The sequence below is a fragment of the Erpetoichthys calabaricus genome, chromosome 18 (assembly GCF_900747795.2).
Source record: "Erpetoichthys calabaricus chromosome 18, fErpCal1.3, whole genome shotgun sequence".
NCBI classification, from domain to species: domain Eukaryota; kingdom Metazoa; phylum Chordata; class Cladistia; order Polypteriformes; family Polypteridae; genus Erpetoichthys; species Erpetoichthys calabaricus.
This window is the reverse complement of record NC_041411.2, coordinates 32,235,614-32,257,327: the sequence shown is the minus strand read 5'-3', so window position 1 is coordinate 32,257,327 and position 21,714 is coordinate 32,235,614. Positions and strand designations below refer to the sequence as shown.

At 38.5% G+C, this 21,714-nt stretch overlaps 1 protein-coding gene across 3 annotated transcripts in view; it reads left to right on the top strand.

Annotated features, from left to right (window-relative positions):
- Positions 1 to 21,714, top strand: part of stab1 (stabilin 1) — a 210,170-nt gene that overhangs the window by 85,816 nt on the left and 102,640 nt on the right. For all 3 annotated transcript variants that reach the window (XM_051920983.1, XM_051920982.1, XM_051920984.1), the window contains exons 36-44: positions 1,587 to 1,640; positions 1,948 to 2,052; positions 5,657 to 5,852; positions 8,120 to 8,215; positions 10,440 to 10,485; positions 13,770 to 13,849; positions 14,262 to 14,387; positions 16,774 to 16,847; positions 20,694 to 20,759. In XM_051920983.1, coding sequence (XP_051776943.1) covers positions 1,587 to 1,640; positions 1,948 to 2,052; positions 5,657 to 5,852; positions 8,120 to 8,215; positions 10,440 to 10,485; positions 13,770 to 13,849; positions 14,262 to 14,387; positions 16,774 to 16,847; positions 20,694 to 20,759 — 843 coding nt within the window. The remainder of the gene's footprint in view (positions 1 to 1,586; positions 1,641 to 1,947; positions 2,053 to 5,656; positions 5,853 to 8,119; positions 8,216 to 10,439; positions 10,486 to 13,769; positions 13,850 to 14,261; positions 14,388 to 16,773; positions 16,848 to 20,693; positions 20,760 to 21,714) is intronic.

Below are 21,714 nucleotides of genomic sequence, written 5' to 3'. Positions count from 1 at the left end.
ATGGTTGAAACCCAAGAATATACCCAGTGATGGTCAGAAAATTAAGAAGTAAATGACTAGCAAACATTGCAACATGTGTGGAAGAAAATCCAGAAAAAACTATATAACCTAAAACACAGCACAGAGTGTATCCATGGAATAAAACTGGAATTTACCAGAAAGTCAGTAAATGGAAGTAAGTGATTATTTTGACATGCTTGTTCATAATATTGCTGTTAAAGTATGGATTCTATGCTGTAAAAATGCTGTGAACATCCATCCATCCATTATCCAACCCGCTATATCCTAACTTCAGGGTCACAGGGGTCTGCTGGAGCCAACTCGTGACAATTGTCCTTAAATCTTTACACATTAAAAAAATAATGCTCTTCAAGAATTTGTTCATACCATATCCTGACAGTATTTAGGGATTCCTCACTAAATTTAAACTTGAAAATTAAGATAGGCTTTGCAGTCCAGTGTGGTTCAGCACATGGTTCTGCCTCATCAACTCATTTCCACAATCTCCTGGATCATGGAGTACCTGACCAACAGACAGCAGTTTGTGAGGATGAGGGACTGTGTGTCAGAGAAGGTAGTGTGTATTACTGGAGCACCTCAGGGAACTGTCCTGTCCACCTTCCTGTTTACTCTCAACACAACAGACTTCCAGCACTTGCCATCTACAGAAATTTTCTAGTGACTCGTCCGTCAAAGGGCTGCGTTAATAATGGAGATGAGTCAGAGTACAGGAAGTTGTGGAGGACTTCATCTTGTGGTGCCGGGAGAACCTCCTGTGACTTCAGCAAAACAAAAGAGCTGGTGGTGGTCTTCCAGTGTGCCAAGGAATCTCTGAAACCTGTCGCCATTCCAGGGGGAGGACTCGGAAATGGTGTAGAGCTACAAAAACCTGGGGGTTCACATAAACAACAAACGACTGATCTGACAACATTGTACAAGAAGGGCCAGATATATCTGTTGATATCTGCAGCAAGGTGCTGGAAATGTTCTACCAGTCCATAGTAGTCAGTGTGTTGTGCTATGCTGCAGTCTCCTGGGAAAACAACTTGAGCTCCAAAGATGTACAATGCCTGAAAAAAACTATCAAGAATGCCTGCTCCATTACAGGGCAAACCCTGGATACACTGGAATCCGTGGTGGAAAAGAAGATGGCGGCAAAATTGGATGCCAACATTAAAAATCCCCTCCAGGAGGCGCTCTCTTAGAGTGCTTTTAGCTACAGACTCACAGTGTTCTAAGAAGTACCTCTGGGGGTCTTTTCTGCCCACTGCTATCAGGCAATTCCGTGCTTCCAGCAGATGTACTCATTAAGTTGATTGATTGTTTGATTGGCTGTTCTATTACTCTGTATTTTTGTTTGTCATGTTTCTGCTGCAGTGTTTACAATATTTGAATGTCCCCATGGGATTCATAAAGTTTTATCTGATCTAATCTAATCTAGTGAGGACTTGCATTATGCCACCCTGCTCTGTGAATTTCGACAGAGGTGTTATTTCACGCCTCCAATTGGGGTGATGCCAGTCCTTTCATTTAAAGCAACATGTTGGAGATTTCATTGCGTATGTTTTCATTTCTCTTCTTTTAAGGGAGATTGTGGACGTTGTAACAACAATCCTAGATGCCCCAAAGATGCTATCCCAGTAAGTTATTCAGGATTATATAAGAATATTTTTAATAGACTGATGTGCTATAAATGAGTCTATTTCTACACTGGTGATTCTTTTATATTGCTATTCAACACAAAATCTACTATTTTAAAATAAGGTTAAAAAAATCACATACTCTTAGTTGAAATTAGGTATTCAGCTCAAGACAATGTAACACTAAGCTTTGTTGTCTATAGCAGCCTTCCTTTCAATATATTTAAAGCAAAAGCAGAGTTTTGTGTATACTTGTCTGTTTTACAAATTATATCCTTAAATGATTTTCCCTATTTTGTGTCCAAAGCTACCTTTACAAAATGATGTGAAAGAGTGTTCCTACCGGAAGAAACTGAAAAAAGTATATAGACGCTTTAAAGGCTGCATGTACACCTGCCTGCTCCCTACCCAGGTATTCAAAGATGTTCCAGATTAACAGTTCACTGCAGACATGGAGATGCCAGGCTTTGTTACTGCTAATGCCTCACAGTGACAGAGCGGATTGCATTCTTGTTCAATTCTTAGTTTACATGTTCTCTTCATCTTCCTGTGGGTTTCACCTAGGACCTCGAGTTTCTTTCTGCGATGAAAAGACATATCACTACATTGATTGGAAATGTTTTTCAAGTCAGTACGCCAGACACAGTTATTTAATGAGTAGCCATTCTAAATAAATGTAATAAAGCCACTCTTTCCAGTCAACTGAAAGACAGAAACAACAGGGAATTGTATATAGTAAAATAAACGTTAGTCAGCAATACTAAAGAACAGAAGCTCTGTAGCAATTGAAAATGTCCAGTTAAAGACAGTGTGGTCAGCACTGGAAACTGTTAGGGTGCCAAACCGGTCATCCCCGTTTTAAAACAATCAAAACTCAGGGCTACTATGTATAGCCAACAGAAAAGCTTCTAAAGAAGATTGCCATCAGGGCTATCTAACTGTAAAGTTCTTAGGAAGGAACTCCATCCTGTGTTGGGTTCGGTGTAAGACTGAACGCCTTCTCCCTTCAGCAGTGGACGGGGTCAGTTAGAGAGATATCAATAATTAAGAGATACGGCTCACATTTCAAGGTGCATTTCCCAGCATGCACGAGAGCGCATATAATGAGATGTTCAAAAGCGAAAGAGATGCACGTGTACTACAGTAGTCATTTCCACATAGGGAAACATTTGTTTGTGATAACTAAGGGTCAGTAGTGTCCTGAATTACTAAGAAGTGTGCGTTAATGACCAGAGAACACACATACACATATATGCCTATTCAAATACAGGTGTATATCTTCAAATAAGTAAGTCAATTTCATTCTGAGCTGCTGTGTGGAATTCTCTGCATCATTTACCAGTGTCCTGACTGAAACTCCGGAGTGAACACTAGAAGTCCTGAACACACTACAGATACAGTAGTCCTTTGCTACAGGATCAGTTGCCATCACTGGACATCTCCTCTGTGCTGTGGTGGGAACAAGAGAGGAGAATGTTGGTATCCTTGCTCCTTCTCACCCCAAGGCTGTATTACATACGGTACTGTGCAAAAGTTTTAGGCAGGTGTGAAAAGATGCTGTAAACAAAGAATGCTTTCAGAAATATAAATAATGATTGCTTATTGTTATCAATTTACAAAATGCAAAGTGAGCGAACAAAAGAAAAATCTAAATCAAATCAATATTTGGTGTTACTACCTTTTGCCTTCAAACCAGCATCAATTCTTATAGGTACACTTGCACAAAGTCAGGGATTTTGTAGGATTCTAGTCGGGTGTATGATCAACCAATTCTACCAAACAGGAGATAATGATCATCAATGTCACCCGTAGGTTGAAACACAGTCATTAACTGAAACAGAAACAACTGTGTAGGAGGCTTAAAACTGGGTGAGGAACAGCCAAACTCTGCTACCAAGGTGAGGTTGTGGAAGACAGTTTCATGTCATGGCGAGATTGAGCACAGCAACAAGACACAAGGTAGTTCTACTGCATCAGCAAGGTCTCTCCCAGACAAAGATTTCAAAGCAGACTGGGGTTTCAAGATGTGCTGTTCAAGCTCTTTTGAAGAAGCACAAAGAAACGGGCAACGTTGAGGATCGTAGACGCAGTGGTCGGCCAAGGAAACTTAGTGAAAGGCACATCAAGCTTATTACCCTTCGAAATCGGAAGATGTCCAGCAGTGCCATCAGCTTAGAACTGGCAAAAACCAGTGGGACCCAGGTACACCCATCTACTGTCCGGAGAAGTCTGGCCAGAAGTGGTCTTCATGGAAGAGTTGCAGCCAAAAAGCCATACCTCCAACGTGGAAACAAGGCCAAGGGACTCAATTATGCACGAAAACATAGGAACTGGGGTGCAGAAAAATGGCAGCAGGTGCTCTGGACTGATGAGTCAAAATTTGAAATATCTGGCTGTAGCAGAAGGCAGTTTGTTCGTCGAAGGGCTGGAGAGCAGTACAATAATGAGTGTCGGCAGGCAACAGTGAAGCATGGTGGAGGTTCCTTGAAGGTTTGGGGCTGCATTTCTGCAAATGGAGTTGGAGATTTGGTCAGGATTAATGGTGTTCTCAATGCTGAGAAATACAGGCAGATACTTATCCATCATGCAATACCATCAGGGAGGCGTATGATTGGCCCCAAAATTATTCTGCAGCAGGACAACGACCCCAAACATACAGCCAAAGTCATTAAGAACTATCTTCAGAGTAAAGAAGAACAAGAAGTCCTGGAAGTGATGGTATGGCCCCCACAGAGCCCTGATCTCAACATCATCGAGTGTGTCTGGGATTACATGAAGAGACAGAAGGATGTGAGGAAGCCTACATCCACAGAAGATCTGTGGTTAGTTCTCCAAGATGTTTGGAACAACCTACCAGCCGAGTTCCTTCAAAAACTGTGTGCAAGTGTACCTAGAAGAATTGATGCTGTTTTGAAGGCAAAGGGTGGTCACACCAAATATTGATTTGATTTAGATTTCTCTTTTGTTCATTCACTGCATTTTGTTGATTGATGAAAATAAATGATTAACACTTCCATTTTTGAAAGCATTCTTTGTTTACAGCATTTTTTCACACCTGCCTAAAACATTTGCACAGTACTGTACCTCTGATGAGCTCAGACAGTGGTTCACAGATGCCCACGCGTGACAACAGGCAATGTCGATAAGAAGAGCCATCCTACACTGAACGACCTTGGGGAAAATCCACCTGAAGCTCAGCATGTGTAGCCCCAGCCAGTAATTGGATAGAAGACCATCTAGGAAAAGGTTGGGTTGCTGCTGAAAGAGGTTGTTGGTGAGGGCAGCGGGAAGTGCTTACTCTGTGGTGTGAAAGTGGATCCCAATGCGTGGTGCAGTGATGGAGACACTGTGCAGTAAAAATGGTGCCGTCCTTCGGATGAGATGTAACATTGAGGTCTTGACTCTCTGTGGTCATAAAAGATCCCTGTACATCCTTCGTAAAGCTCAGGGTGTATGCCAATGTCCAGACTAAATTGCCCTCCATGGCCTGGTCATTCTGGCCCCCTGATTATCCACTGTCTCAGCTGGCTGTCTCTTTCAGCACTTCACCGCCTAATATATAGTTAGCGTGCTGGTGCAAAAATGGCTGCTGTCGCATAATCAAGGTGGATGTTACACATTAGTGGTGATTGAAGTGGCACCCCACTCACTATGTAAAATGCTTTGTAGTGAGAAAAGCGCTATATAAATGTAAAGAATTATTATTATTATTGCTTGTTGTAGAAGGTAATACTAATAATAATGAGGGAGAACTGAATTCTAAGTTGACCCAGTTAAGCGCCTGTGTATGTACCGCTTGATAAACTGGCATGCTGTTCCGGTGCGGCCTATTAATAGAAAAAATTATTTAATAAAATAGTAGGAAGGATATTAGCACTGCACATGTGGAAGCAATGTTCTGCTATTTGGCTTTTGTTGAGTTACTTTAAACTGTAACGCGTCAGTCAGTTCATTGAGGGACTCTTTGTTGCTCTTGTAACTATGCTTAATTCTTTCTTTTGTTCCCCCCCCCAAAGGATCAGAATTGCTGCAACGGCTATTTTGGAGCCCATTGCTTCAAATGCCCCGGAAAGCCTGGAAATTGGTGCTCAGGCAACGGTGAATGCCAAGATGGCATTTTTGGAAGTGGGGAGTGCTTGTGCAAAGAAGGCTTCCAGGGCACAGCCTGTGAAATGTGTGAACCTGGACGATTCGGACAGGACTGCAAATCAAGTAATGAAACCAGTGCATTCAAATTGACTTGGCCTGCTTGTTAACACTATCTTAAGATAGAAGTCATTTTTATTAGAATTCTTTCAATAAATGCCTAGCTTTCTGTGTGTTTTAGGGTCGTCTTATTGTTTTATTGACTACAATTTTGGCCTGGTCCTGCCCAACCTTCAATACCTTAGATCTCTAAAGAGTTCTCAGCCTCTTTTTCTCCATTTGGAGCTCTTCGGACCTGGCTGTGTATGTCTGTTACACTCTATATCTACCGTTTCCTAAACTTATTGCTGACGGATCCCTTTCTGTATCTGATATAACAGACTAGCTTGTCCTCTTTTCTCTCACTTTCTTTTCTACAGCAGGATCAGAGTCTTATTGCTGGCATAGAATTCGAACAGTGCACCTTACTTCTTCTCAGCCCTTGTTGACGGATCTGGAGTTTTAATTAAAAATTGACACCTTCCAGTACTACGTGCTAGCTAACTTTTGTTTTGTTTTTTTTTAATTAATTTTATTGATTTTATTGAAATCACACAACATTCCATACAAATAGATCAATTGTTATTTTTCTGTGCAAGAAATAGAAAGGATTATGCAAAGTAAATTGTAAATGTGGTCTCAACTGCCATATTTAATACTTATATTGGAGTGCAAAAGTATTCAATCCCCTTGAAAATCATCGTAATTTTCTGCATGTCACATATTTATCAGTTCAGCAGATTTAATGTCTACTCTTATGCTGTAACAGTTTATTTGAAGATGAAGATGAAAATCTCAAAAGTTAATACTTTGTTGAGAATTCTTTTGGTACAATAGCAGCCTTAGTTCTTCTGAGTATGTAAGTATGTATCAGTTTTGCTCATTGTTCATGAGAGATTTTTCCCCATTCTTCTTGGCAGAATTGATAGAGATCCTCTAGGTTAGTGAGATGGCGCCTCTGGACTGCAGTTTTCAAACAGTACCACAGATTCTCAATAGGGTTAAGATCAGGGCTTTGACTTGGCCATTCTAAAACATTCTCCTTTCTCTTTCTGAGCCATTCCAGTGTTGCTTTGATCTTATGCTTACATTTCGTTGTCATGTTGAAAGATTAATCTTCTCCCGAGCCATAAGTTCATAGCAGACTGGAACAAGTTCTCCTGAAATATTGTGTGGTATTTGTGTCCATCCCTTGTCCCTTCAATTCTGACAAGATTCCCAGTCCCAGCATATAAAACGTATCTCCATAGCATGATGCTGTCACCATCATATTTCACCGTAAGTGTGGTGTTACTTGAGACATGGGCACTGTTAGTTTTATGCCACACATACCTCTTTGAAGCCGGGCCAAAAAGTTTGATTTTGGTCTCATCTGACCATATAACCTTCTCCCACATCTTAACTGGGTCCTTCTCATAGTCTGTAGCAAATGTCATATATGCTTTTTTGTGGACCTTCTTAAGGAATGGCTTCTTTCTTGCTACTCTCCTGCAGAGGCCCGTTTTATGGAGAGCTCTTAAAATTGTGGACCCCTGCACCTTCACTCCAGTTTCAGCCAAAGAGCGCTGCAGACTTTTGAGAATGATGGCTGGATTTTTAGTGGCTTCTCTCACCAATCGACATCTTGCTCTGATGTTTACTTTTGAAGGACGGCCTGTTCTAGTAAGAGTCCGGATGCTGTGATGAACCTTCCACTTTCTGATGATGGATCCAATAGTGCTTACCGGGACATTCAAACCGTTCGTTATTTTTTTGAAGCTATTTCCTGCCTTCTGCATTTCAATGACTTTGTTTCTCACGTCAACAGATTCTCCTTTGTTTTCATATTTGCAGTGATTGACCAACAAAGACTATGTCCTTTACAAAGGGTTTTTTTTATATCCAAAGAGATATAAAGGACTCACAAATAGCTCCTCGTATGTTTAATTATGACTGTCACCTTTGTGTCATTTGTGATTCATTTGTCATTTGTGTAAACTGAAGACTCCAAAGCACAAGTTTTAAATACTTATGCAAATACTAACTTCTGAGTTTTTCTTCTTCAGTTAAATATCTACGGTCAAATGTTTTGACTTTGGAAATGTATTGTTACATCATAAGAGTTCACATTAATAATACTGAATGGATCAATATTTGTCATGCAGAAAATTATGATGGCTTTCAAGGGGATTGAATACTTTTGCATTCCACTGTATTACTCTTCATCAATGCTAAACCAAATGTTAATTTTGTTATTTAAAGGAAGTAATGGCTATAATTTATATCTCCAGTTTGTTATGGCTGTCTTCTTTTAGACTGCAGCTGTGTCCAGGGCAAATGCTTGGATGGAATGAGTGGAAATGGGACCTGCTTATGTTACAAGGGATGGAAAGGAAAGAACTGCTCTATAGGTATATTTTATTTTTTTAATTGTCCAAGCTTTCTTGTTACCGTTTGTGTTCTAAGCAAGCAAGGGATTTCAAATTAAATATTTGACAAATGAAGACTGAAACAGAATTTTAATGTAAATCATATTGCTCATTTGGGTGACACAGTGATGTAGACTATGGAAAGTTTCAAAGTCTTAGGTTCAGATGTCTGTTTAAAATTTACCATTCTCCACGTCCACACAGGCTTTTTTCTAGGTATTCTGGTTTTCTTCTAACATACTGTAAAATAACAAGTGAGAACTTGTTGGCTAGTGCCTTGTCCTGATTGGTTCATACTTTGCACCAGATACTATTTATTATGACCGCAAGAACATTCAGAGTGTCCGGGGGGTTAGAGTTAAAGAATAATGAATTAGTCTAGACAATTAAGAGAAACAAACCGGAATAGGCAAAATCTTTAGGAACATGTTTAGGAACATGCCGGAATCAGAAACTGGAAAATTATACGTAAATCCAAACATCATTCCCACATCGAAAAGACAAAAGTCATGGTCATTATTCAAGCAGACATTCCTAGCAATTACTGGAGATGCTTTGTCCTAACTAACATTGAACTGAAATAGTTTTGTAAAAAGTGAATCAAAAATCGTGGATGGTAACAACTGCACGCCACTATCTTAAATAGGTAGCATAAGAAGACAAAATGTCATCATCCGACTCCTTAATACTTCTAAATGATTCTTGAGGCTCTAAAATTAAACTAAACTAAACATCACTTTGGGGGTTTTGGACACCAGGGAATCCAATGGTCTCATTTTGTTTGTTAAAAATTATTTATCTTCCCTCACAACTCCACCTTGCTCTTGTATACGTAGATGTTACCATTCTGAGGTGCCCTTTTATTGCTAGCAGGTGGCCAGTTAGGATGACTGTTAATGTGCTCCCTATGATGTCATTAGCGCAATGATATATAAAGGTCAGCATCATGCCCTTCCTTGTTGTCCTAGTTTGTGGATATCACCAAAAAATGCCTAGTATTATTTTCTTTGAATCTTAAATAAAATTTATGGTACAAATTCTTTTCTGTTCCTTTAAAAAACTTATTTTTTTTTTAAAAAACTGCTGTCACTGTCCTGCTCCACAGACAGATTGAGGAGATCGTTCCTCCCCCAAACTATGCGACTCTTTAATTCCACCAGGGGGGGTAAACGTTAATATTTAACATTATACATAGTTATTGTCTGTTTTTTTCACCTGTATTATTATCATTCTTTAATTTAAATTTACGTTTTGGCCCAGTTAGTGTATAAAGTGTATTAGTGTGTATTCTGACTCACTCATATACTGTATTGCATATTGACTGCGAGTTTTGTCTCAAGTTCAGGGTTTTGTTCAGTCGATTCCTGCCTGCTCCCTTAGTTTTGCCCTTGGTTAGTTTAATTTACCACAACTTTCTCCTGATTCCAGTTCTCTTTCTAAACTGTGGCTAACCAGTGCAGCCACTACACAAAATACGTGTGCTGTTACAGAGGATAGATGTGCTCACATTACAGTTAGATACGAGTCACTTGTACTTTAGAATCTGATCTGTCAAGATAAGCAAATCTGATCTGAGGGAAAAAACGGAACTGAGCAGTGGGGCTTATAATGTGAACGTTCACTTTTCTAGCTAATAAACTGACTGACTGAAATTCTATTATTACATTACAAATATAGCTGAGCAATAAGCATGTAACATTACAGGTTAGCTTTAGGTGATAAAACAGAATATTTCCTTTGTACGTTTCTCATAGCTACATAAAATTCTATGTGAATTATGGAAACACTTATGTGAATTTACTGTTAATAACTTTTTATGATTGGTTTTTATAAGTATTATCTATCTATCTATCTATTATATAGTGTCTTTCACATATCTGTCTGTCTGTCTGTCAATCAATCTATTATATAGTATCTATCTATCTATCTATCTATCTATCTATCTATCTATCTATCTATCTATCTATCTATCTATCATAATGTGTGTCAGTACAGCAGGGGACTCTAGAGGTACATTTTCTACTGTGTTTATGTAGATTTTTTGATATTTACATGTTTCTTTTACACATAATAACACTTTTTTTCTTGATGTTTCTCTTGAGGTAAACACAACGCTAAGAAAGTTAATAATAAACATACATTTAAAACGTTGGTTGATGTCTTACTTTCACTTGTCTTTTTTTTTTTTTTTTTTTTTTTTTTTTAGAAATTGTGGCTGATGCATGTAATGGTACCTGTGATCCAAATGCCAAGTAAGTGTCAGAGATCAATAAAGAGGTGAAGACATCTTAGTTTGGCCTGCTTACTGTGATAATGATACTTTAGTATGGAGGAACACCCATGGGGTACAAAGGTCACAACGCATGTAGCAAAATAACACTATCAGTGGTGAATTAAGCTGGATAAGTATCGTCTCCTGGTGTGAGTGTGCCCTGCAATGACACGTGTACACATGTAAAATGAACGCTTTATGTTAATACATACTGTACATAGTGTGATGCATAAACGGAAATGTGTAACCTTTTCTTTTTGAAAACATCCTTTCACGAAAGTTCATAGTGAAAGGCATCACACTCAGTCAGCCTGTATGAGAATACATTAACCCTCCAAATGTTGTGACACAATAACGTCTTGAGATTCAAAACAACATGTAAACAACACCAACTCAAATCTGAATGACACTATTGTGACTAGAATAGAATCAGTATGAACCAATGGGCAAATATTGGATATTTTGTGACGGGAAGATGAAGATTATTTGTTTAAAGGGCAAACCAAAAATTAGTTAATACAAAAGCCTTGTTGATAACTAAAATAAACACAAGAAAAGGCTCATTAGCCAAGGTTCTAAACACTATACACCCCGTCTGTATAGTCACCAATCAAAATTGCTAATTTTGTTTTTGAATGTCCAAAGGTTGAACGTCAATAATAGTGTGCAGTCATTCTTTATAATATTGGCACAATGGTGTCGCATGCCAAAACCAATCACCGGCAACACACATCGTCAATATAAACCACGTCACTATAGCCATGAAAATACAGTAGTGGTGGCTCCCATGAGAAAAACAGTTACAGAAAGGGATCCACAATGATATATCTAAAATCTATGTAAATAAAATGCTAGTCTGTCTGTCTGTCACGTGACTACTCACAAACTAATGGCGCTAGAACCTTAATCTTGGTCGTAATGAAACGCTTATAAGTTTTGAAAATTCAAAACATTTGAAGTGATGGCGGCCCGGTGTGAAAAGTGATGTGTGGCTGTGTGTTTGCAGGAAAGTGATTAAAAAAACAAGTGACAGTCACCATAATGGTAGAAAGAAAAAAAGAGCAGTAACATCTGTGAATCACAGAAAGTGATTAAGTGACGAAGGACTAAGAAAATAAGACAAGATACAGAAGCAGATAGACAAGCAAGAAGTAACCCTGAATATAGAATAATTGAGCTGCAGGCAAACACAATGGCTAACAGGCATACAAGACAAAGTCCTGGATACAGAATGCAAGAACAAGAAAGAGACAAAAACACAGCAACAATAAAGAAGATCGTTAAATAGTTCAAACTTCCGACCTTGTGAAAGCATTGCTTTAACATCCTTACATTGGTGTTGCTTTGAAGACCACTACTTAGCAAAGTTACTTCAGCAGTGTGATTGAAGTTATGCTGTATTTTTTAATGGTAAAATCATAAGAATGTGTTTCCAAGATAAAAAGTTCCATCTATGTGACCTACCAGAATTAACAAAAATAAATTATAACTTCTAGAAGAACTGAAGGAAGTAACTCCATAGAAAACATAAGAAGTATCAACAGCTTCTTATCTTTAACTTGGTTTTTATTTGTATTCTTATTTAAAACTATGGGTCGACGTGTTTTACTAGAAATTATAAAAATGAATAACAATAAAAAAAGCAAAACTAGTGATGCAAACTGTTAGTACAAATTGATCAGTTAAATGAGAAAGTTACCATACTGTCTTGTGCATCTCCATCAGTGGCACAAGAGTCCAACTAAAATGAACTTGTAGCGAACAGAAGATAAAGAAATTGCAATCAATGAGCTAAGAGCACTCATGGCATAAAACTGGCAGGCGAATTTGGCAACTTTTATGGTGTTGACTACAGAATTAGAAGTCACAAGAAACATTCAACAGCAGTTTTGTTAGCAGTCAACAAAGTCAGCACAAGGACATGTATCTATTGATGAAGTGTTTAAAATAGTGACATCTACTGAAAAGGAGTGGAATTGCTACCTATTTAATGACTATTAGATTGGCTTTCCAAAAAGAAAAACGGATAAGGTGAGATGTATAAAGTTCATACATTCATAAACAGACAATTTACGTTTTTAATGCCAATTTCCAGGAATAAGAATTAAAAAAAAAAAAAAAAGACTAAACACATAGTAAGAGCTGATACATGGTGTCAGGCACTGTCACTATTGGTATTGTCTCTTACTTTTCCTGCCCAGGGAGGGCACTTGCCTCTGCCCCTTCTGGTTGGAAGAATATAAAAGCAAGATGCTCATAGCAGGTGACGTCTTATTCTAGACCCCAACGTGTGAGAGAAGGGGCTCCAAACCAGACCTGACCTGCTACCGACTCCCTGCTGTGTTTTGTTATTGTGCTATTTTTGTTTCAAGTTTCAGTTTGTATTAGAAATGAGTACATTAGAGGATCAGCTCAAGTTGGACGGTTGGGAGACAAAGTCAGAGAGGCGAGAGTGTTTTGGTTTGGACATGTGCAGAGGAGAGATGCTGAGTATAATGAGAGAAGGGTGCTAAGGATAGAGCTGCCAGGCAAGAGGAAAAGAGGAAGGCCTAAGAGAAGGTTTATGGATATGGTGGGAGAGGACATGCAGGTGATGGGTGTAACAGAACAAGATGCAGAGGACTGAAAGATATGGAAGAAGATGATCTGCTTTGGCGACCCCTAATGGGAGCAGCCGAAAGAAGAAGATTAAACGGGGTGATCTTGTTGGCACCCCAACATTCTTTCAGTCCAGTTGTCATACCTCGCACGACAACAATGGCTTCAAGTGAAAGCACAAGGGTTAAATATTTTGGTTACTTCAGAATACTCTTCCATCTATGTGTCTTCATTTTTAGTGCTTGAAATATGTTGTGTGTTGTTGGTATTCAAATCATCTTCTAAGAGCCCATCTCATGACTGTACTGAGCTTTTTGAAAATACTCTAAAAACTTTGCTGATGCATAGTGAACCATAAGTCTATTTAACACCTACAGCATATTTATTCATATTTTATACTATCATCTTTCTCAAAGCAGAAAGAAGCAAGTAAATTAATACAGAAATAATGCTCCAAAAATAATTCAGATAGGAAAGAAATAGAGAGGAAGGAAAAGCCATGAAAGCAGCTAATAATACAACACTGGCAATATGGCAATAATTACTGGGGCTGGGGGATTCCAGGACTTAGCATTTTATTAAAGCTGGTTGCTTCTCATTCACATACAAAATGAATTTATGTGTGTGTATATATAATTTTTTTTTATTTATTTTTGTATTTTTCAGTTGCATCGCTGGAGTGTCTGGCACAGTTGCTTTATGTTTATGTTCGGCTGGATTTCAGGGAAATGGAACCTTTTGCTCAGGTCATTTTAAATCTTTAATTTTAATTAGGATTCAATTAGTGGTCACTATTGATACACACTTGGACATCCTGGTGCACAGTTTAGCCAAGACGTTATTCATGTTTCTCGCATGTGCAGTTTGCATGTTTTCCCCATGTTTACATGACTTTCCCTTGTTAAGTGTGGTTTGCTCCAGTTGTCCAAAGATTTGCTTGAAGTTTGACTAGAGTCTCTTAATTTTCTCTTATTTGGACCATAATCTGGTGTCTTGTTTAGACTTGGTCCCAAAATTATGCTCATTTTTCCAGAATGAATATGTATTGCAGATGGATGGATGTTACAACTATGACTTTTATTATGAAGTTTACTTTTGCTAAATAGTACAGAAAACAACAATTATAATAAAATATATATGTATATATTTTTTATTTAGAAATCAACCCCTGTGACACAAGTAATGGTTACTGCTCAGAACATGCCAACTGTACGAAGATTGCTCCAGGAGAGAGAAAGTGTGTCTGCAAGGAAGGCTACTATGGAGATGGGGTACTTTGTCTTGGTAGGTGTTAAACTTGTTTTGCATGGATATATATTTATATGCAATGCACAGAATTTCAGTAATCCATGTAAATGGAGGGCAAAATAGTGCTGTGATTGTAAAGGCATGGTTTAATAATGGATTGTAGGCTCAGGAGCAGGAGAAGATGTGAAGATAACAAAAGGAGTCTACCAGGATTGCCCTGGGTGCATAGACATTACATTCATGAAGGTTTAGCATCTTAACCCCATTTTGTATGGGGCCACTTGCCACACTATTTTATAAAAAATGTATTTCTATTCTCTGCAATCGCAGAAGACTGTACTTAGGAATGCATGAAAAATCACAGCAAATATAAGCAAAAATAAATTACATTATATTAAAATGTCTGCTCATCCAAACAGTTAATCAAAAGAATCAACTAAACCAGTCAGATCAAGATGAGATAGATAAGTGGATGAGTCTTGTACATTGGTCATTTTAGATGAACATTCAGTATGTCTCAATAAAGGCCCACTGTACAGTACTGTATGTCCAGTATGAAGAAAATTTAGTTTCTTATAACTGAAGTGAAATGGGATGCTGTGATTCATTTCTCTTTTCTTGATGTGGCTTTATTCTTAACCTGGTTTGCTTTGAAAGCTCAGTACATGATTTAAAGTGTTATTTTTCCATCTAAATGGAACAATCCAGTCAAAATCTATAAAGTTACTTTCTTTCTGTATAAGCTTACAGTTTAACTGCTGCCTATGTGGATGATGATATGCGTCACAGACACTCATCTATTAGTAAGCATGTTAAATTTTACATGTTGAGAAAAGTACTTTGATATTTGTGTTAAAAGTCCTACTTCACTCTTTTCTCTCTCCGTCTTTCTATTTGCAGAATTTCAAAGTACTTTCTTAGGAGGGAGTGAACAGAGATATACCATGTTTCTGATTACATTTTATATATATTTTAATATATGATTTTACATTATTTATTATACAATGTATAGTTATACATTATATGTATTACACAAAATACAGTTTGTGACCTCCAGAGGACACACCAGCTCCCCAAACACCCGACACAAAAGACACGGACACAAGTGCAGTAAAATAAAAGGCTTTTATTCAGTGGGAAACGGTATAGCCCAAGACTATAGCACCCAGCACTTCTTCTCTCTCTTTCTTTCCTTCCACCTCCACTCCCCCTAGCAAGCGAAGTCCCTCTTCCTCCCGACTCTGGCTCCCTGAACGCAGGCAGGCGGCTCCTTATATTCTGAATCCCGGAAGTATTTCTGGTGTCTGGTAAGGTGGGGGCCCTATATAAAAGGGCTCAGATGTTTCTACAGCACCCCCTGGCTGCACCCCCAGAACCCAACAGGGCTGAGCTGACAAATACCAATTCACTTGCACCTGAATTGCAGCTGAGGGGGGCTGACCAATAGCAGCTCAGGGGAGATGGCACCCTTCATAATCCATCTCCACCTCTACTTCCACTAAGCAGGCATCCTTGCCATCCCTCACAAGTTACTATTTAGGGGGTGTTACTAAACACTTACCATGTCAGGTGCCCAAACATTTGCTTCAGGGCCTTTTTATTTTTTTGGTATTTTGCATCTGTGAATGATGGAAATAAAAATGTAATCTTGATTAAAATATCAAAGAAATGTGTCATCTTTAACTTTATGCCTTTTGGTGATCAGCTTATCTTCTGCTAACTTAACCATTCACATTAACAGGTATTTTAAGCAAGGGGGCTCAAACATTTGCATGACACTGTAAGCTATATGTCCCCACAGCATTGAACAAGATTCAGCAAATATAAAAATGTTACACATGTTAAATTATATTTTAATGAACATCCTTGTTAACCACAATTCAAAAATGTATCTATACCATAAGATGTGAATCACTTCTTGGGTCCGAGGTTTTTTGTATATCAAACCACTAATTTTTTCCTCAGTTCTGCTGATGTTCCCTTAGTCTGATTATAAGAAGAATAACTGACCTGAATTTATGTGTACTCCTCCCTAACACATCATTTCAAATCTTCATTTTTATTGGCTAGCTTAGTTAATTGGTTAAAGCTCCTGTTGTTAATACTGCTTTATCTCAATGTAGTTCATGAGGCCACTGGTTCACTTACCTTTGCGCTTACACAATTCAAAATGCTGTGTGTAATATTTTTTTTGCATGGACGTTTTCTTTCAAAACATTCAAACTGAGAAACAATTATACTTTATTTTAGTTAAGCAAAGATCAATTCTGGTTTAATGTGCATTTTGTGGTTAGAGTCCAGTGCACTGGGTTCACAAGCATTCAAGCATGACAGTGAGCTGTGAACACGTTCTGGATTTTACAACTTGATGTTTGAACCAAAACAGGATTAAATAAAGCTCTGTGGTTTCTTGTCATTGCAGTAAAGGAATCAAACTGTCGGGAAGATGGAGGATGTCATAGAAATGCAATTTGTGTATCACATGCTAATGGAACGGTAAAGCACTAATTAAAATTGAGGAATCTGTAGTAGAACAGCATTGTTTTCAGTCTGCCATGTGAAAAAATATATTTATAAATATACTTTTAAAACATTTTATTTCTTAATTCTTGATACTGTATCAGATCAGTTATTCTTGTATTATGGCCACATTTATGCTATCAGGTCTCAAATGCTTGAATTGGAGTAGGCGAAGAAATCTAATCTGATGCCTGTGCTGCTGACTTCACTCAGTCAAGGTGTGGTCTGAGAGTTTATATACACAGTCAGCTTACATGGAATATATACGCTACATGTGCATTGTAACACAGTGATGTGAATAAGGAATAAACATAGACCTCTGCGTGCTTTTTTATGTTTAACCTCTTTAGCATTTAACATTTTGTCGTAGCACAGAAGGGATGTGGCATTATCTGCAGTCATTTCCTCTGCCTCCATTCACAGAAGACTTAGGATATGCAAGAGGAGTGAGGAGTGATGGGAAGCATTAGGTTAGCTACTTGGGTGACTCTCACTGGCTGATGGGCTGAATGAGAAAAATGATACTCAGTATCTCTGTCATCGCTCTCCTTTTATCGTGTCACATGATGACCAAAAATAATCGAATCAAGCCACATCCTTGAGTGAAGATCAGATCTGACTGTTTAAACCTGTGAAATGCCCCATGTTACCACATGTAAAAGCGGCCTGCATTTAATCTCAAAAAAATCAGACACCATGTGGTATGAGATATCTCCAAACATTCAGAATCAGTTCACATCAGAGTGGCTGTGTAAACGTGCCCAAAGGGAATCAGAGTTGAAATGTTTCTGTATGTTGTTTCTTTTTTGCTATCTTAGAAATGACATGAATATATAATACCTTAATATAAAGTTTGATATAATTTTTTTGTGAAGATGGAACAGGTAATGGCAGGCCTGTTACTCTTGTTAATATGAACCAAGCCACTCAAGGGCACTGGGGATTAGACTGGCAGGATTACTGGAGTGGGCAGTCTGTCTGTCCTCCCCAGCATCCACCTGAAAGAAAAAAGAAAAGACATTCCAGCAGCCACGCTGAGTGGTATAGGGAGTCTGCAGGGAAACCTACATAGTGCTGCTAGGGTGAGATTCTCAGGGGGTCCAACAGACCTTTGAATGTTGGCCATACAACCTGGAAGCTCTTGCAAAAGGGTTCCTTGTGCCAGGCTTAAAAAGCTTCTGTATTCAGTATACAGGGGACTTGGAGTTGAGAGAGGTAGCCAATGCCAACGGCTTGATAGCCAAAGAGGCCAAAAGTGAAGAGAGAAGGCTGAAATGGTAAGCTGAACTAAGTAAGGAGTAAAGAGGAAGGACAGAAGGCTTAGGTTTTGTAATTTTTTTTTTTTTTTGGTTGATGGTGTTATAAATATTCTCCTGGTTTGTTAATAAAACCCATTTTGTTTAGTTAATTGTGTTATTTTGGTCATTGTGTGGGTATGTGGGCTCAGGGATGGCATAAGAGTGTCTCCAACAGTCTACGGTGTGTATGTGTGTGTGTGGGTGTGTACACACACACACATATATATATATATATATATATATATATATATATATATATATATATATATATATATATATATACTAGCCGTTCCCTGCAGCTTCGCCCGTGTAGTAGTGAAACAGGACAAACTTTAAAAACCAATAAACAAACAGGTATCGCTAACTAAGCCGAGTCAAGTTACACTCCAAAACACAGAGGTAGAGCAAATCTCCACTCCTGACATCATGCTTCCCCCTCCTCTTGGCCCGAAGCCTCTGTCTGGGATTAGTGCGAATATATCACTCCTGCAAGGAACTATGATACTTAGCGCAATGAGAGAAGTCGCAAAATCAACCGGAATGTTCAAGCAAATTATAGGAAAAAAACTATCTAAATCCGTTATATACGAGGGGAGACCCAAAAATAACCGGAAATATTTTTAAAACGTGTTTAATTTAATTTTCTGTACAAACTACAATTAGTCTCCTTCAAAGTACTTTCCATTGGTGGAAATACACTTATCTAACCGTTTGTTCCATTGATCGAAACATTTTTTAAATTCGTCTGAAGTAATGCCCATTAATGCTCTGGTCGTTTCTTGTTTTACCTCTTCGACGTCAGCAAAACGCCTTCCTTTCAAGTCTTTTTTCATCCGAGGGAACAAAAAGAAATCACACGGAGCTAAATCCGGTGAGTAGGGTGGGTGGTTCAGGGTTGTCATACCGTTTCTTGCCAAAAATTGGCGAATGCTGAGAGCAGTGTGAGATGGAGCGTTGTCATGATGAAAGAACCAATCGCCCGACTCCCGCAAATCAGGGTGTTTCCTTCTCACACTGTTGCGCAACCTTCTTAGCACTTCTAGGTAGAATGCTTGGTTTACAGTCTGACCTGCTGGAACAAATTCATAATGCACGAGACCTTTGACATCAAAAAAAGAAATCAACATTGTTTTCACTTTTGATTTCACCTGCCGAGCTTTTTTTTGCTCGAGGAGAATTCACGGTTTTCCAATGACTGGACTGCTGTTTCGACTCAGGATCGTAACTGTAGCACCACGATTCATCTCCTGTAATAATTTTGGAAAAAAAATCTGGGTCATTATCAAACTGATCCTTCATTTCACGACAAGTTTCCAGGCGACGCTCTTTTTGATCTGCTGTCAGCAATCGCGGGACGAATTTTGCAGAAACTCTTCTCATTTTCAAATCTTGCGATAAAATTCGCTGAACTGAGCTCCACGACAACTGGGTAATCTTAACAAGTTCATCAATGGTCCTACGTCGATTTTCATAAATTCTCGGATTGTGGTGACATTTTCATCGGTTCGCGATGTTGAAGGACACCCGGTGCGTTGGTGGTATTCAATTGACATTTCACCATTCTTAAAGCGGCCAAACCACTCGTAGACTTGGCTTTTACCCATAGCATCTTCTTTGTAAGCTTTTTTTAACATAACAATAGTTTCTGCAACACTTTTTTCAAGAAGAAAACAAAATTTCACTGCCATGTGTTGCTCACGATAATCAGCCATTGTAAAAAAACGACGCTTGCACCACGTACTACAAGTACCAACCTAACAACAACAAAATTTTGGTTATTTTTGGGTCTCCCCTCGTGTATATATATATATATATATATACAGTATATAATATATATATGTAATAATAATGTAATGAGAAGTCAAGAAAAATGACACTTTTTATTGGCTAACTAAAAAGATTACAATATGCAAGCTTTCGAGGCAACTCAGGCCCCTTCAGTGTCACTCCCAGGTCATTCGGAGCACTTCCAGGTCATGTGAAAATCATGCCAGACCTCCCCTGGCAGAGCCCTGTGGTAGTACCCAAAGGGTTGAGTTTCCAGACTCCAGCTCCCATGCCCTAATTGGGCTCAGACCTGAAGAACACTGCCATCTGTCATGTGGGGGAATCAACTGCTCCCGTTCACCCTATTCATCCATTATAGCCTCCTGTCCAGGCAAGAATCCTTTATCCTGACCAGGATGTCTGTCCTTCCCCATATTATATATATCATATTTATAGAGAGGGGAAGACTGTTGCAGCACTATTTGCTAGTATGACTCCGGATTCTCAATAAAATGGTCTGAATAACGATCTTCATTTCTTTCTTTCATTGGGTTGGACAAACACTCAGACACAGAAGAGACAGAATAAACGTCTAGTACCATTGTAATGAAATTATCAGAGCAATTTTTAAGATGGACATAAATAAAACATACTTAAATTTACTGAATTAAATATAAACCATAAAACAATTACTCAGACATGCTTGTGAAATAAGAAAAAAATCCTTCTTTCTGATTATTTTATTTGGTTTCTGCAGGGCTCTTGTGTTTGTAAGTTGGGTTTCAAAGGTGACGGATACACCTGCACTGGAGTATGCGAAATAGTAAGGTCATTTAATTCCATTTATTCAAGTATTTCATTTGTGTCTTTTTGTTGCTGATGTAACTTTTATTACTTGTATTATGATAGGGTGCTTTACTTGTGCTAAACGTCTGCTAAAATACGACAGGCCAGGGGATAAACAGTTTTGTGTGGTGCTCACCATGACAGACACCGTATAGAATATACATTTTTAACCCAGTATAACAAAGTAAACTGTATCCAGTTTTAGATGTGTGACTGCATTTGTAAAGCGCTGGACTCTCCTATCATCATACAGTATATTGTACTGCTTTTAGTGCTTCTGTTGAAGTTTTGATTTTGATTTGATTTACTTTGTTTTTCCCTGAGGGTAAATTGTCTTTTCACATGACATTTGGAGGTCAGATGCTGATTTTACTATAATCTTAATTAAAATATATTCAGTTTAGAAGATACATTTTAAAGAGTAGTCACCCTAACACATATCAAACATGTTTAATCCATTTCAGAATCTGAGCCGCAGGAAACAGCCCTAGACAAGGCATCAGCATCAGTCCATTGTGTGGCCCACTCATGCATAGATTTAACACTCTGATGGTCTCAATATGACATCTCCGATTCACCTAACACTCCCTTCTTTGGGGTTCTTTGTGGGAAACTCGAGCACTTAGAGAAAAAAACAATGAAGACACCAGGGGAACATGCACACTCCACACAGACAACAGTCAGAATGGGATTTGGACTGTCCAGTCTATGAAGCAGTAGTACCAACCGCCTGCCTCAAATGGTCAAAATATTATTAAAAGTAATAGTTAATTATACAACTAAACATAGTGGGAAAGGTTAAAGTATGAACAAATTGGCAGAAAACAAAAACCTTAGTTAATGGGTTTAATCTTTCTGTTTGCCCACCATTGTGGTGGGCGAGCGAGCCAGCTTCCTATCCACAATGCTGACCCACAAATACCAAACAACAC